This window comes from Saccostrea cucullata, unplaced genomic scaffold (genome assembly GCF_032062105.1).
Source record: "Saccostrea cucullata isolate Sc308-1 unplaced genomic scaffold, CSIRO_AGI_Scuc_v1 ctg16, whole genome shotgun sequence".
NCBI classification, from domain to species: domain Eukaryota; kingdom Metazoa; phylum Mollusca; class Bivalvia; order Ostreida; family Ostreidae; genus Saccostrea; species Saccostrea cuccullata.
In genome coordinates, this window is record NW_026933130.1 from 139,292 (window position 1) to 155,868 (window position 16,577).

General features: G+C 35.8%; 1 protein-coding gene across 5 annotated transcripts in view; it reads left to right on the plus strand.

The window, feature by feature from the left end:
• The window catches only part of LOC134237311 (rab GTPase-activating protein 1-like), a 47,752-nt gene extending 40,368 nt beyond the window's left edge, over nt 1-7,384 (plus strand). For all 5 annotated transcript variants that reach the window (XM_062719410.1, XM_062719412.1, XM_062719411.1 and 2 more), the window contains 5 exons: nt 1,671-1,781; nt 2,586-2,690; nt 3,374-3,457; nt 5,415-5,486; nt 6,949-7,384. In XM_062719410.1, coding sequence (XP_062575394.1) covers nt 1,671-1,781; nt 2,586-2,690; nt 3,374-3,457; nt 5,415-5,486; nt 6,949-7,272 — 696 coding nt within the window. In that variant the 3' untranslated portion in view covers nt 7,273-7,384. The remainder of the gene's footprint in view (nt 1-1,670; nt 1,782-2,585; nt 2,691-3,373; nt 3,458-5,414; nt 5,487-6,948) is intronic.
• The last annotated feature ends 9,193 nt before the right edge of the window (nt 7,385-16,577 follow it).

Here is a 16,577-nt window from a genome sequence, read left to right on the forward strand (position 1 = left end):
CTCTTCACACTCTATCTAAAGCAAAGTTTCATGTGCATTAAATTCAAATACAGTTAAGTGAACTGGTGAATTATGTGTTGGGCATTTATGTCCTATGGACATATTTCTAGTTTTTTGTATGAAATGAACACAATTCTTTGATTAATTATATTTTTTATTTTGATGATTTTTTCTAGTCTTTTTCAATGCAATTTTCTGATTTTTATTGTACCAAAATTAGTTGTTGTTTTTTTATTATTATTTTTTTTAAATATTTGATAGTTTATTTTATCGTTAATAAAGTTGTTGAAACATGATCTTTTCTTCTTTATATATGATATAATTGATATTCCATTTTCGAGCTCAGGTCTTAAAAAAGTGAAAAAAAAATATTATTGTCCCTATTAACTTAAGATCTGATCGTTAAAAATGAATTTTGAGACGACCTCTGCTGTTACAACTATAAATAACAACGATAGGTGGCGAAAACCGGAACTACTTGAAATCGTCTAAACTGCTTGAACTCCAGCATACTGTAAATCACTTTTTATTCGCGAGAACTTAATTTTCGCGTAATTACGCAAGACAGTCTGCTCGCGAAAATTTCATACACGCGTATATTAGTATTTCTTAAGATAATATAGAGCAGTAATCACAATTCGTGAAAATTTTGTCTTGCTAATAAAGAGTTAATGGACACTTCGCGAAAATAAGGTGTTGCGAAAATTAAGTGATCTACAGTATTTTAATTGGAAAACTTCGACTATAAAGTATAACGTTTTAAACAAAATATTAATATGGCTTGAAAGAGTAAATAAAGGACTATTTATTTCAATGTAGAAATCAAACACAAGTCCTGCATAAATTATTTACCGAGTGTTTTTCCCGTTACGATCCGGAACTGCTTAAATCACTGTAGGAATTATAATTTTAGGCATCAAGTAAATTTTAGAACAATGTCTACACATTCACCTAACACATATTAAGAAAATGAAGATATATTGAAAGACTTTTAAAGAATTGATTTTTTAAAATATATTTTGATCAACATCACAAAATTTATATAACTGGCCCAAACTGGCAGATGATGAAATAAGCAATTAAATGTTCTGCTTTCCTATTTGTAAGCATTATGTGTCCAGTGGTAAGGAGCCTATTAGGATAGCATAAAAAAAGAATGTACAAATGTTAATAATTGATTTATCAAAAAAATTTATTTCCTTTTCCTTCGGGACTTTTTTATTCTCATGTTCATAACTAAACTTAAACATAAAAAAAAAAATGCTGGCCTTATAATGAAGAAAGGGGCCTCTTTCAAAATAGATAATTTCAGGGCTGCTGGGTCAAGGGTACCAAGGGGGTACTTTGACTAAAAATAAATTAATGCTTTGGAATCTGCCCTTTGATAAGCAATGGTGCCTCTTTCAAAATTTGTGAATTTCATGGCTTTTGGCTTAAAACACGAACCAAATACAATCGCTGGAAAGTTGTTACATGATACTCAGGTGACCTATAAGGCCCGTGGGCCTCTTGTTATCATATAGAATGTATGCATTGTGACATCACGTTTTATTTACCCCAGCTCAAGTTGGGTGCATGGAAATTTACACCCGACTCTGTGACCAATCGAAGCTCGTGTTACAAGCTACATAGGAAGTAAAGTTTGAAGTCTCTGTGTTGTTCTGTTGTAGAGAGAGAACAAACGGCTCGTGGAGGACAACATGAGGTTAGAGCAGGAGAATGATGACCTGGCTCACGAACTCGTGGACAGTAAACTGACACTGAAGAGTGAGCTGGACGAGGTCAGTAACGGCTGGATTTTATTTCTAAGTTACAGAAAAAATCTGGCTCCAGAGCCATAGGACTTATACCAGCTACCTTTTGATATCGTTCTCACTTTCACAAAAGGAATATACCATGGAAAAGCTGCAACGTCAATTTCTTTACTAAAAGAACAAAGGAAGCATTTTATTGTTTAAATGCAATACATTAAAAAAAAAAAATTAGGATGCATTTTTCACATTTTTTTTTCAATTCATGAAGTTGACTTGATGCTATACAGATTAGAATCTAGCACAACCCCCAAGTAATTATACTTGAAAGTTTCCTATACTAAACTGCATGGATGAAACATCTTGGAGTGCATACTTCAAGGCATGTTAGAGATGCTGACTCTGATTTATATTTTCTGGATGAGTGACCAATGGAAGGTTTGATTCAATAATGTGTATTCCTAAGTTACTGATTGCACTTACATGCACAAAACTTGCATGGTGCTCTAATACATGCATACTATTGCAGCCTTGTCTCTGATGCTGAAGAATACATTGTAATGATGAAAATAACAAATTACTTTATAAAACATTTATTTGATTTACTTATTTGAGATTCACTTTACTTTAAAATGGAAAATCTTTGTAGTCCTTGACTTTAAATAACTAAATATTTAATTACACTATATTTTTGTATGTTTATTGTATTGAATCTCTTGTTTCATAAATGTGTAAATTCTAAATGCTAATTATTATGTGCATCAGGAAAGCTTTGTCAAGTGTATTTTCACAAACATCAGTTAATATTTTCTCTCGTGTGAATTATTTTTGCAGGTGCAAGACCAGAATAAAGAGATGAAGACAGATTTGGCTAAAAGTAAAAAACTTTTGAAGGACACACAAGAAGAGAAACAGAGACTGGAGGTGGAGACACAACAGGTAAGACGTCACTTTAAATTGTATAACTCCCCTGTCTGAACAAAGTGAACAACCACAGTTACAGAAGAACAAAACAGGTCATTTTATGGCACTTTGTAGACTTGTTTTATCTCGATATTATCATATTGCTGATGTTATTTTGTCATACTTTTTAAATATGAAATCATTTTCCACTTCTACTTTTTATTAGTTCTCAAGGTACTCAAATCAAAGCAATTAAAAAACTTGTCTTGAAAATCCAATTTATTCCTTTTTCTTGTGCACTTTTTAGCTTACCTTAGCCAAGGTTCAAGCGTTCGTTTTCTTTTCTTTTTTCCATTGTCAGTTCAGCTCTTAACATTTTCATCTTCTCCTCCAGAACCACTGAACCAATTTCAACCAAATTTGCCACAAAGCATCTTTGGTTGAAGTTGTTTGTACAAAGATCTTAAGGGTCATGCCCCCTTTCCAGAGGAGATAATTTAGAGATTTTGAATCATTGCTGTGAAAATTGATGGTGATTTGTAATAACGTTACTAGTAACTCAGAATTATAGAAATTGGTTGAAAAATCTAAATTGGTTAGTCACAAAAAATTAAAAATTGGAGCTATTTATTTGCATCAGCTTTCTTGATCATGACTTTTCATTGAGAGAACAATTATAGGCATGTTTCTATGATTCCTAATTTTCTTTGTTATTTAAGGTGAAGGAGATGTGTAGAAAGGAATTGGACAGGCTGGAGTCTGAGAATTCTAGGAACACAGTCATAGTGGCTGACTACAAACAGGTGAGGATCTTTGGTTTACAGCATACAGTTCTGTAAAGAGTGCCTCCTTTTGGCATATTCAGGGGATTCTAACAGAGGCACTTGTTTCGGAAATAAATTTTTAACCCATAGTATAATCATAACACAAGGTATCTAACTCCGAATTACAGTCAGTACCCCCCTCATCAGAAACGCACTCATTTACACTTTCAGATGAAATGCACTTGCAAACTTTTTATTATTATTGTCTTCTACAATAATTTATCAACACAACCATATACGGCATGTATGTCTTTGTTTTCATTTATCTCCGTAAACAGCGTCAAAACTCTGCCCGCTGAGTGGAAAGTGGAACTCAAATATTTTAAACTCACTGATTTATTTAGTTTTGCTCTTTGCCCAAGGTAAGTACATGCCGTTTCGTGGTTAAGTTCCACTTTCCACTTTTAAAGGTAGGTTCGGACCACAAATGCATTTAAGCTTTCCAATGCTTAACTGATTATTGCTTTTATCCTAGCCACAGTGCTCAGGTGAGCAATATGGCTTCTGCACCTCTTGTTTTGAAATATTTATTAACTTTAACACCTAAGTGTTTATCACATGATGTTTTGACAAATGATGAACAAGTTCTTTTGCTTGATGCAAATAAACATTGGTATATTATTATTATTCAAATTTCCGATATAAAAACAACTTTTCAACCGCTAAGCAAATAATCATCAATATGGCTAATAATTTCCCTTAATCATTCTATTTTTTACAGTTGAAAAATCAGAATTATCAAATAAATACTAAAAATATTCTTTGCCCCCAAAAAGTTGAAGTTTGAAATTAACTTGAGATGTGCATAATTGCCTATCATTTAAAGAGTGAGTCAACTAGGTATATTATAAGTTAGTTGATTTACTGTATATTGCAAGTTAACCTGAGCTGAAAGCTTGAGTGAGCCTTTCAGATCACTTGTCTTGTCCGTCTTTCATCTGTCCATCCATCTGTAAACTTTTCACATTTTCAACTTCCTCTCAAGAATCACTGGGCTAATTTTAACCAAAGTTGGTACAGAGCATGTTAAAATGAAGGGCCAAGCCCACTTAAAGGGGAAATAATCAAGAAAGGCAAAAATAGGGTGGAGTCTTTTAAAAAATCTTTTCAAAACACACAGAAAAACTGAAACTTGCATTGAAGAACCCTGTGGTAGTGTTGATTAAAATTGTTAAAATCATGACCCCCAGGGGTAGGGTGGAGCCCCAGAATGGAATCTCAAGTTTTATTTAGAAAAATTTTTTTTTTAAAAATCTTTTCTCAACAATGTCTGGGCCAGGAAAGCTTAAACTTATGTGGATGCATCCTGGGGAAGTGTAGATACTAAATTGTTAAAAACATAACCCAAGAGGAAGGGCAGGCTGCAAGAGAGATGTTGAGTTTTAAATTGAAATATATAGAAAAAAGTCTTCTCAAGAACATTTTGACCTGGAAATTAGAAACATGTGTAGAAGCATTATTGGGATAGTATGGATTACAAATTCTTAAAATCATGACCCCTGGGGGTAGGATGGGGCCACAATAGGTATTACCTGGTGGAAGGTCTGTTGAAGAGCAGCAGGGCTGAAGTTAATCATGTGAGTGGCCTATGAGCCTCTTGTTGAATGGGATGAAAGTTTTTTGTTTTACTCTTTAACATCTTAAACTATCGAGATTCAAAAAGGGGACAACATGCACAAAATTAGTTCAGTTTTGACTCAATTTTTATAGAGCACAACCTGGACACCCCATTCTTTTTATGATATTGGAGATTCCCATCTCTTATCAACAATTCCACCTTAAAACTGAATAAAAATTAAGGAGACCATCACAGAGTCTCCGTTACAAAGTGTGCACCTTCTATTTACGATCTGATGAGACAGTTATCTGGGTTTTGAATGTTTCAATCTTTTTTGTATGAATAATATACAGTAGGGTGGTTTATTTTGTTTTGTAGATATGCACCCAGCTGAGTGAGAGGCTGGAAAAGCAACAGACAGCCCACCGAGAGGAACTCTCCAGGATCAAGGTTAGAGTTATAAGGGGTCAAGGTCACATTTAAAACATGGTCAATCTAACTTGATGTATGGGAACTTTTACATGTAAATTATTTTGATCTTTCTACTAATTTGTTGATCAACATTGAAAATTCCAGGTTTTTAGTGATACGTAAGACCACATATCTCATTATTTAGGTTTATACTTTTTAGTTAAAGGACTGTTTCTCTGTATTTATACATTTGAAAATCAAAAATATGGTTGATGTATTTTAAACCATGAATGTCTGAAGAAAATTTTCTTTGATTTGACATGCATTTTAAGACATTTTGCATAGCATGAGGCAGTTAGTTAAAGAGACTGTTCTTTTTAATTTATTTGGAAAACAGACCTTTTCTTCATCTGACACCTTTTTTTGATAAAAACCATATTTTTCACTTTTTTTTTTCAACTGAGATTTTTAAAATTCTACAGTTTGCAGAATCTGCTCACCGTATCATTTGACTAAAAGAATTTTATTATTTGGCATGGTTTTCAAAGTTACAGACCAACATTTTATTTAGCATAGATTATACCCTTACATGATTTTAAAAATATGTTACCCCTGTGTATATTATGTGTACAGGAAAACTTGGTTATGAGGAACTTTCTTAAAGGAATTCTTGTTGAATCCTGTAGAAGACTTTTCAGTGTTCTTTGTTTGAATATAGAGAAGGGTTATCTGAGGTCCTAGTGACTACCTTATGAACAAGTTTTACTGTTATAGTTCATAATTTTCAAAATTTTATATTTTATTAACTATACAGTAAAACTCGTTTAGTACGAATACGGATATAGCGAATTCACGGATATAGCGAAGTTTTTCTGGGTCCTCGGCAAAATTCTTAACAAATCTTTGTAAAATTTTACGGTTATAACGAACTCTGATATAGGGAATTTACGGATATAGCGAACTCATTTTGAGTCCCAATGAGGTTAAATAGAATGAAATTTACATCTTTTATAACGAACTTTCAAAGATCTTAAAATTTGCTAAATTGAAGTGACTTTATTTTCTTGTAGCATTTGTACCGGGCATATAAAATTCAATTTATAATAAAACCTTAGTTATCGATGGTATGTTTTGTAATATTTGCTTCCCTAACATATTTGGTAGTAATACTTGAAGGAAAACATATGTTTATACGAATTCGTTATACGGATATAACGAATTACGGATATAGCGAATTAAATTCACAGGTCCCTAGAACTTCGCTGTAGCCGAGTTTTACTGTATTTCAAATATTATTAAGATATATATTTTTTAATACTACTTTTTCAGCATTACATACTACTTCATTATTTTTGTAATGTTTCAATGAGGTTTAAATTCTTTTGCCAAAATTTAGTTTGTTACATTAATGATTCAGAATTATCTTCTCTTTTGTTATCATAGTGTGTTATATTTTCATTATCTCTTCCCATTTTAAGGAAAAAAAATGATTTCTTTCCAGTCACTAGTGAAGTCCTGTGAAACCTGTTCTAAAATGTTTGACGCTGATGGAAAAGTGAATTTACCCGAACCAAAAATGGACCCAGAGAAATTGAACCCCAAGATTGTGGACTTACAACAACAGATTCGTGAGCTGGAGCTCGAGCTAGCTCAGACCAAGCTAGCTCTGGTGGAGTCTGAATGTAAAACACAGGATCTTACACATTCTTTAAATGCGGCTGTGAGTGAAATCCAGGCATCCAAAAACACCTGGTTCACAAAGACACTCAACTCCATCAAAGAGGTGGCAAACACACACACGGGTAAAAAAGAACCGAAGGACTGATCAATTCAGACACCAATTCCATACTTATAGTGCAATCCGGCTTGTGATATATTGTTTTATTATTGTATATGTTGTAGATGTAATCTGTCGCTAAGTAAAGCAATACCATTAATGTCTTAACATTGGGTTTTTTTCTGTGCAATGGAGAAGAATGAAGGGAGCAGATGGCTGGAACAGACTGTGAAGTTTGATTTTTAGGTCACCAAGGTTATAAGGAAATATTAAACTTGTTTTAATGAATTACAAATTCATTAAAACTAATTGACAGTGTGCTTAATTGAATTCCATTTTTAGCTCACCTCACCGAAGTTGGGGGAGCTTATGTAATACCCTCGGCGTCGGCGTCCCAGGTTAAGGTTAAGTTTTTTGGAGCAGTTTTCTTTTTAAGTACTTCTGTGTCCTATATTGATTAGACATGCATGGAGGATGCTTCTAGAGTGTTTCATTGTACCAGTAAAAGTTTCAGATGCTGCAATTTCAGCAAAGGAATGACCAGGTTAATGTTTTTGGAGCAGGTTAACATTTTTGGTGCAGTTTTTGGTGTAGGGCTCATTTCAAAGGAACTATAAGCCCTATGTTGACCAAACTTGCACAGATGATACATCTAAGGATGCACATTACCAGGCTTGCTTCGGATGCTGAATCTGACCTACATTTTCCTGTTGAGTGAACAGGTTAATGTTTTTGGTGAAGGTCTCATTTCCAAGTAATTATAAGCCCTATGTTGACCAAACTCGCATGGATGATACATCTAAGGATGTACATAACCAGGCTTGCTTCTTATGCTGAATCTGACATACATTAATGATTTTCAGGTTGAGTGAACAGGTTAATGTTTTTGGTGCAGGTCTCATCTCCAAGTAACTATAAGCCCTATGTTGACCAAACTTGCATGGATGATACATCTAAGGATGCACATTACCAGGCTTGCTTCGGATGCTGAATCTGACCTACATTTTACAGTTGAGTGAACAGGTTAAAGTTTTTGGTGCAGGTCTCATTTCCAAGATACTATTAGCCCTATGTTGACCAAACTTGCATGGATGGTACATCTTAGGATGCATACTACTAGACGTGCTTCGGATGCTGAATCTCACCTACATTATCCGGTTGAGTGAACGGGTTAAAGTTTTTGGTGCAGGTTTCATTTCCAAGTTACAATGAGCATTATAATGACTAAACTTGCATGGGTGATACATCTTAGGATGCATACTACCAGACTTCCTTCGGATGCTGAATCTGACCTACATTTTCTGGATGAGTAAACAGCTTAAAGTTTTTGATGCAGTGTTCATTTCCAAGAAACTATGAGCTCTTTAATGACCAATTTTGCATTTATGTTACATCTAAGGTTGCATTCTACCAGGCTTGCTTCAAGAGGTTAAATTTTTAATATGTAAGTTTCATTTCTAAGTAATTTTTAGCTTATGTTGTGCAAACTTGCATAGATGATACATCTTAGGATGCACACCAATGGATTTGCTTTGGATGCTGAATTCAACATACATTTTCCAGATAATGCACAAGGTAAAAGTTATGGGTCCAGTTCCATTACCAAGAAACTATTAGGCTTATATAAACCAAACTTGTCCAAATGACGCAAGGGTTGAAAATTCTCAAACTTGCTTCAGATGCTTGATTTTAATCACATTTTTGTGATGAAGAACTAGTTTGAAGTTTTTATATAGGTCTATTCCAAAGTATCAGATCAAAATTGCATAAATTTTGCATTTTTGAATATATACTTTTTGTTGGTTAATTGTGTGAATAGCCTTACTTAAAGACAACATTCGTTGAGGTGAGCTCTGTAATCTCTGATTACCTATGTTTTTTAAGATAAGTTCAAAATGGCCTACATAACATTTTTTGCCAATTTTTAAAGGTTGATAATTAAAAATAATGCTTTAAATAATATGTAGGGGTCTGTGAATATATTGCTAAGTACCGATATTCAAGAATCTAAAAGTATCCCATCAAAAAATAAATACTTCTTAGGCGTATTGGAAGGGATTTTTTCTTATAATTCTGTAAAAAAAAGTTAGCAAATGAAATTTCTATAAACAGTTCAATTTTTATCTGATATAAAGATTTAGATTTGTTTGAGCAAATTCAGCAATTTTTATATTGCATTTATAAAAGTACTCACTATAGGCCCTATTTGAAATGTAATTTAAATCGTTACAGTCAAGTTTAGAAATTGTTCAAACGAATGAAATGTATTTTTAAAATTCAAAGCTTAGAATTATTTGTAAATCAAGGGCACTGCAAAGTGGCGCATACCCTCCTAAAATAGCATATCTGTAAATCCAGACAGCATTTCTGGATCAATCTTGAAACAATTGTGTCATATCTGTTACGCCACACAAAAGGTTACCACCCCACCCCCACCCCAAGTGTATAATTATTGTCCCCCGCTTTTGCGAAAGTGAGGGGACATTAATTAAATCTCATTCGTCTGTCCGTCAGTCTGTCCGTCTCTCACAAAAACTTTAACCTTGCCCATAACTTTTGATTTAGTGGGGCTATGACTTTCATATTTCATATGTGTATTTCTTGTGACAAAACCTTTGGGTACCACCAAATTTGACCTTGACCTTGGAGTTTGACCCACTTTTACACAAAAATTCCAAACTTTTACTTTGGCCATTACTTTTGAATGGTATCTATTAGGACTTTCATATTTCACATATGTATTCTTTGTAGCAAGACCTTTTATTGGATACCAACAATCTTGACCTTTTGACCTTGACCTTGGAGATTTACATACTTATGAAAAAACTTTAACTTTGACCATAACTTTTGAATGGTAAGGGCTAGGGCTTTCATACTTCATATATATAATTTTTGTGAGAAGACCTTTCATTGAATACCAAGAACTTTGCCCCTTGGACCTTGACCTTGGAGTTTGACCTACTTTTCAAAAACTTTGACCTTGGCCACAACTTTTGAACAGTAGATACCAGGACTTTCATATTTCACATATGTATTCTTTGTGGCAAGACCTTTCATTTGATACCAACAACCTTGACCTTTTGACCTTGACCTTGGAGATTTTTTTACTTATGAGAAAACTTTAACCTTGATCATAACTTTTGAATGGTAAGGGCTAGGGCTTTCATACTTCACAAATGTAATCCTTCTGAGAAGACTTTTCATTGGATACCAAGAATGTTAATCCTTTGACCTTAACCTTGGAGTTCAGTGATAATTTCTAAATAGATAACTTATGATAGGGTGTTCATATTAGACACAAAATGTCATTAAAAAATGACATCTCACCCAAAAAGACACCGAAAGCGGGGGACCACAATTCTTTGAATTTGCTTGTATCCTCTTAGACTCCGCTGCAAGAGGATTTCTATAACAATATTAGGCTTATAGATATTATATATAGGTAACAACTTTTAAAAAAAAAAATTCTTCCCAAGAACCAGGGATAAAAAAAGGCTTTAATTCAAATGGAAGCATCCTAAGGCAGTGTAGATTTTAAATTATTCAAACCATGCCCACCCCACCACCGGTTGTAAGGTGGGGCCACATTGAGTGTAGCAAAGGGATAATCTCGTGAAGAACATCAACGCAAAAGTTAACTCATGAGAGCGTTGTGGCGGCCCATGGACCTCTTGTTAATTTTAATGAGAACTGGATAACACGTACCGGTAGTGCACTTGTATTGCTTATGTAATACTCTCAGAATGCCTCGTTTAGGTTCAAAACATTTTTATACAAACTCGTTTAAAGATACTATTTCGTAATATGTCGCACGACAACAATAAGTGATATTTAATTGTAGAGTTATGTAACATTTATCTAAGTGAAAAATTGGATGCATGTAAAGTACATGTACACTTATTTTAATCGGGTTTCCCGTAGTCCGAAATATCTGACGTTTTCCGGGTGTTATTCACGATTTTGATATTTGACGTCCCAGGAAAACAAGGACCTTTTTATACCCCCGCAAAAGAAGTTTAGAGGAGTACATAATCCCAGAATCACCTGGTATGTCGGTCTGTCCACCTGTTTGTCATTGCTATCTTCTTTTGGCTATGACTTTTTTTTTTTTTACAGAGAAACACTGAAAGCTCATACTTTTTACATAGATTGCTTTTGGTTCAAAGGTCAGGCATGGCCTTAATTTACGGTCATACGGCAAGTTCAAGCAACTGAAAGGCAAATCCTTTTTTTTTCTTCAGAAAAATACCATTTAAATCCAGTCTGCTGACACGGTGAAAATGACAAAAAGTATAAAGAAATTTCCATAATAGTGAATCCATTCCAAATTTGAACAATCGGCAAAAAATTATTGGCGTATCTTAATTTTTTAATATTCTATTTCAAGTGCAGATTCATCAATTGGTGGGGGGGGGGGGGTTGCGTACGCACTCATGTACTCATAATAATAACACCTTGGAGGGGATCTCGGAGTAGCAAGGGCCCCAGAGATGCAGTGTGTGTGCCCACCGGCGTGTGGACATCCATAGCACTCATCAACCTTGGCCAAGCTATGGGTTAATAGCAGGCTAGAAAGGAGTCGTTAGCCATGGTAGGCAACATTTCTAAGAAATGAAACTAATATAAAATTCAGCCAGTGGCTAGACGGGAGTCATCATAGCTTTAGATAGGAGCTCATTTAGAGGATGGAAACTTGACTACAAATCCCCGGGCCTACAGGCAGCTGGTAGCCTAAGGCACCAGGTGCATCACCTTGTCCTGTAAAAAACTCAACTACAGAAACTACTTCTTACGTGCTTGCCCTACAAGGGATGGAGCTGATGTTATTATCATTGAAAATGCATCTGAAGACCGCCATCACAACAGAGAATGTCGTGTAACAAACCGATACCCCTGGTTTCATCCAAACAGTCACAAAAGTCGCCCAGTGGAATGCACGAGACGGGACATGCAAATAAATAGCTAAGGAAATGAGAAGCAAGATGGAATTAAATTGGAAAGATAACACTGAGTACAGGAGTTTTTTTTTATTCTGACTATGCTATCCAAGAAAAGCAAAACAGTCTCATGAAATGGGAATCTGTATCTGAAAGGATAATGTGGATGCGACTTAAAGCTAAATGCAAAAACTTTACCTTCATTCAGTGCTATGCACCAACCATGCAATGAGGCTAAGGAGAAGGATATTAACAACTTCTGCTAAAAACTACAGCAAACTTGGTACAACACCCCCAAAGAGAAATATTAGAATCGTGATGGGTTACACGAATGCTAAGATCGGTCAAAGTAACAAAAGCAGGGAAAAAGTAATTGGAAAGCACAGAACTGGAGAGATGAATGAAATCGGAAACAAACTAACTGGATTTTGCGAAACGAACGAACTACATGTAGTGATAGGAGGGTGCATTTTCCCTCTCAAAAACATCCATAAAACAACATGAGAATCACCCCATGGTGAAACAAAGAATCAAATCGACCATATTATGATAAGTCAGAGATGGAGAAGTTCGTTGCAGGATGTAAGAGCTATGAGAGGAGCAGATGTTCACCCCGATCACCAAATGATACTAGCCGAAGTGAAAATCAAACTGGCAAAGGATGCAAAAGTTGAGAATAAAGTACAATGTAGACAAACAAAAAACCTGACTGACAAGGACATATTCCATTTATAACTAAGGAATAGATTCAGTGCACTATATAGTGAGGATCAAGATCTAGATATTGAGAGTGAATGGACTGCTGGAAGGGATATCATCAAGAATACATAGGAAGAAGTCCTAGGAAGGAAAACCAGCAAGAAGAATGGATGTCTGAAAGCACATGGCAGAATGTTGATAATTGATTGAATGTTGTTTTATGTATGATTTCCCTTTCGAGAATTTTTTATTCATATAGAGTCATTACCATTTACCTGTGGATGGCTTCAAATTTTGTCCTGTACGGGATCTTTATTGTGCCAGCACCTGCCGAGACATGGGACCTCAGGTTTTAAGGCCTCATCCGAAGGACTCCCGAACTTTCACTTTAAGTGTCGAGCGCATGGCAAAGGAACAGATGGTACCCATGGGACCATAGGTCAGTCGCGGCCGAGATTCGAACTCGCGACCTCCCGATCACGGTGCAGAAGATTTAAAACAAGAGGCCCATGGGCCACATCGCTCACCTGAGTAACTTGGGTGATGCAAATCTTTTTAAAAGATTTGTTCTATATATATTTCTATGTAAAACTTGGATTCCCCACCCTACGCCCGAGGGTCATGATTTTAAAAATTTAATATCTACACTACTCAAGGATGCTTCCAGATAAGTTTCAGCTTTGCTGGCCTAGTAGTTCTTGAAAAGAAGATTTTTAAAAATTTGTTCAATAAATTTCTATGTAAAACTTGGATTCCCTATTGTGGCCCCGCCCTACCCCCGGGGTTCATGATTTTAACAATTTAATATCTACACTACCCAAGGATGCTCCCACATAAGTTTCAGCTTTCCTGGCCAAGTGGTTCTTGAGAAGAAGATTTTTAAAGATTTGTTCTATATATTTCTATGTAAAACTTGGATTCCCTATTGTGGCCCCGCCCTACCCCCGGGGTCATGATTTTAAAAATTTAATATTTACACTACCCAAGGATGCTCCCACATAAGTTTCAGCTTTCCTGGCCAAGTGGTTCTTGAGAAGAAGATTTTTAAAAGATTTGTTCTATATATTACTATGTAAAACTTGAATTCCCTATTGTGGCCCCACCCTACCCCCGGGGGTCATGATTTTAACAATTTAATATCTACACTACTCAAGGATGCTTCCACATAAGTTTCAGCTTTCCTGGCCAAGTGGTTCTTGAGAAGAAGATTTTTAAAGATTTGTTCTATATATTTCTATGTAAAACTTGGATTCCTTATTGTGGCCCCGCCCTACCCCCGGAGGTCATGATTTTAATAATTCAATATTAACACTACCAAAGGATGCTTCCACGTAAGTTTCAGCTTTCCTGGCCTAGTGGTTCTTGAGAAGAAGGTTTTTAAAGATTTGTTCTATATATTTCTATGTAAAACTTGGATTCCTATTGTGGACCTGCCCTACCCCCAGGGGTCATGATTTAAACAATTTAATATCTACACTACTCAAGGATGCTTCCACATAAGTTTCAGCTTTGCTGGCCTAGTAGTTCTTGAAAGGAAGATTTTTAAAGTTTTGTTCAATAAATTTCTATGTAAAACTTGGATTCCCTATTGTGGCCCCGCCCTACCCCTGGGGGTCATGATTTTAACAATTTAATATCTACACTACCCAAGGATGCTACCACATAAGTTTCGCAAAGAGCTTTCCTGGCCCAGTGGTTCTTGAGAAGAAGATTTTTAAAGATTTGTTCTATATATTTCTATGTAAAACTTGGATTCCCTATTGTGGCCCCGCCCTACCCCCGGGGGTCATGATTTTAACAATTTAATATCTACGCTACCCAAGGATACTTCCACATAAATTTCAGCTTTCCTTGCCAAGTGGTTCTTGAGAAGAAGATTTTTAAAGGATTTGTTCTATATTTCTATGTAAAACTTGGATTCCCTATTGTGGCCCCGCCCTAACCTCGGGGGTCATGATTTTAACAATTTAATATCTACACTACCCAAGGATGCACCCACATAAGTTTCAGCTTTCTAGGCCAAGTGGTTCTTGAGAAGAAGATTTTTAAAGATTTGTTCTATATATTTCTATGTAAAACTTGGATTCCCTATTGTGGCCCCGCCCTACCCCCGGGGGTCATGCTTTTGACAATTTAATATCTACACTACCCAAGGATGCTTCCCAAATAAGTTTCAGCTTTACTGGCCCAGTAGTTCTTGAGAAGAAGATTTTTAAAGATTTGTTCTATATATTTCTATGTAAAACTTGGATTTCCTATTGTGGCCCCGCCATGCCCCCAAGTGTCATGATTTTAACAATTTAATATCTACACTACCCCAGGATGCTTCCATATAAGTTTCAGCTTTCCTGGCCCAGTGGTTCTTGAGAAGAAGATTTTTTAATGAACCCACCCTATTTTCGTATTTTCTTGATTATCTCCCCTTGGAAGGGGTTTTGGCCCTTGATTTTAACAATTTAAATTTCCCTTTACCCAAGAATGCTTTGTACCAAGTTTGTTTAAAATTGGCCCAGTGGTTCTTGAGAAGAAGTTAAAAATGTGAAAAGTTTACAGACGGACGGACGGACGGACAGACAGACGGACGGACGGACGACGGACACCGGGTGATCAGAAAAGCTCACTTGAGCTTTCAGCTCAGGTGAGCTAAAAAGGTAAAATGAAAGGAAAAGTGAACCGCGGTAAAACAAGAGCACAAAAGAGTGACGCACATGCCAAGCACCAAACTTTCTGCTGTCTGCCGTGTAATGCCCCCAATCAAGTGAATCAACTGACTGATTATTATGAATAACTTTAGATAAGGAAATTTAAAAAAATCACACAGGAATGACAAAAGAGGGTATGTCAACAAACGTGCATCAGAAGGTGAAAGAGGTGAAAGAGCTGCAGCTGCCTACACGGGGGATATAAAGACTGTACGACATCACTAAAACCTTAAGCAGACGTAAAACATGCAAGTCTAAACCGGTCAAAGACAAATATGGTAAAGTCCTCACCAAAACGAATAAATGTATCGGTGGAATGAACACTTCATTAATGTCTTGAATATGTCAGAACCATACCAACCTGTAACCCTACCACCAGGGGAAGACTCTAACTTAAAGGTTGGCAGTATACAGGAACAGGAAATCAAGAAAGCCTTAAAATCATTGAAGAATGGTAAAGTGACTGGAGTGGATGCTAGCTTTACCACAATGGAGGAGAGGAGAAAAGTAAATACCTGTTTAAACTGCTAAATAAAATCTGGGGAGCTGAAAGAATACAAACAGAACGAAATAAACGACTACTTGTTAAACTAATTGCCAAAGAAAGGGAAACCTAAGCTACTGTGAAAACAGGAGAGGTACCGTACTTACTGCCAGTGGCTAGTAACATCCTATGTAGAGTAATTCTGAACAGGATGAAAGATTTGATGGATAAAATTTTACGAGATGAACAGGCATGCTTTAGATCCAACAGAAGCAGTACTGACCAAATTACAACCCTAAGAATTATCGTGGAGCAATCTGTTGAATGGGAATCATCTCTGTAAGTACACTGTAAATTTTATCGACTTTGAAAAAGGCATTTGACAATGTCAACAGAGATGAAATGTAGTGAATGCTGAGACATTATGGAACACCATCTTAGAGAGGCATTGCACTGGAGTCCGCAAGGGCAAAGAAAACAAAGGTGACCATTAAACAGCTTGAGGAGAACAAAATTGAAAGAGGTTGAAAA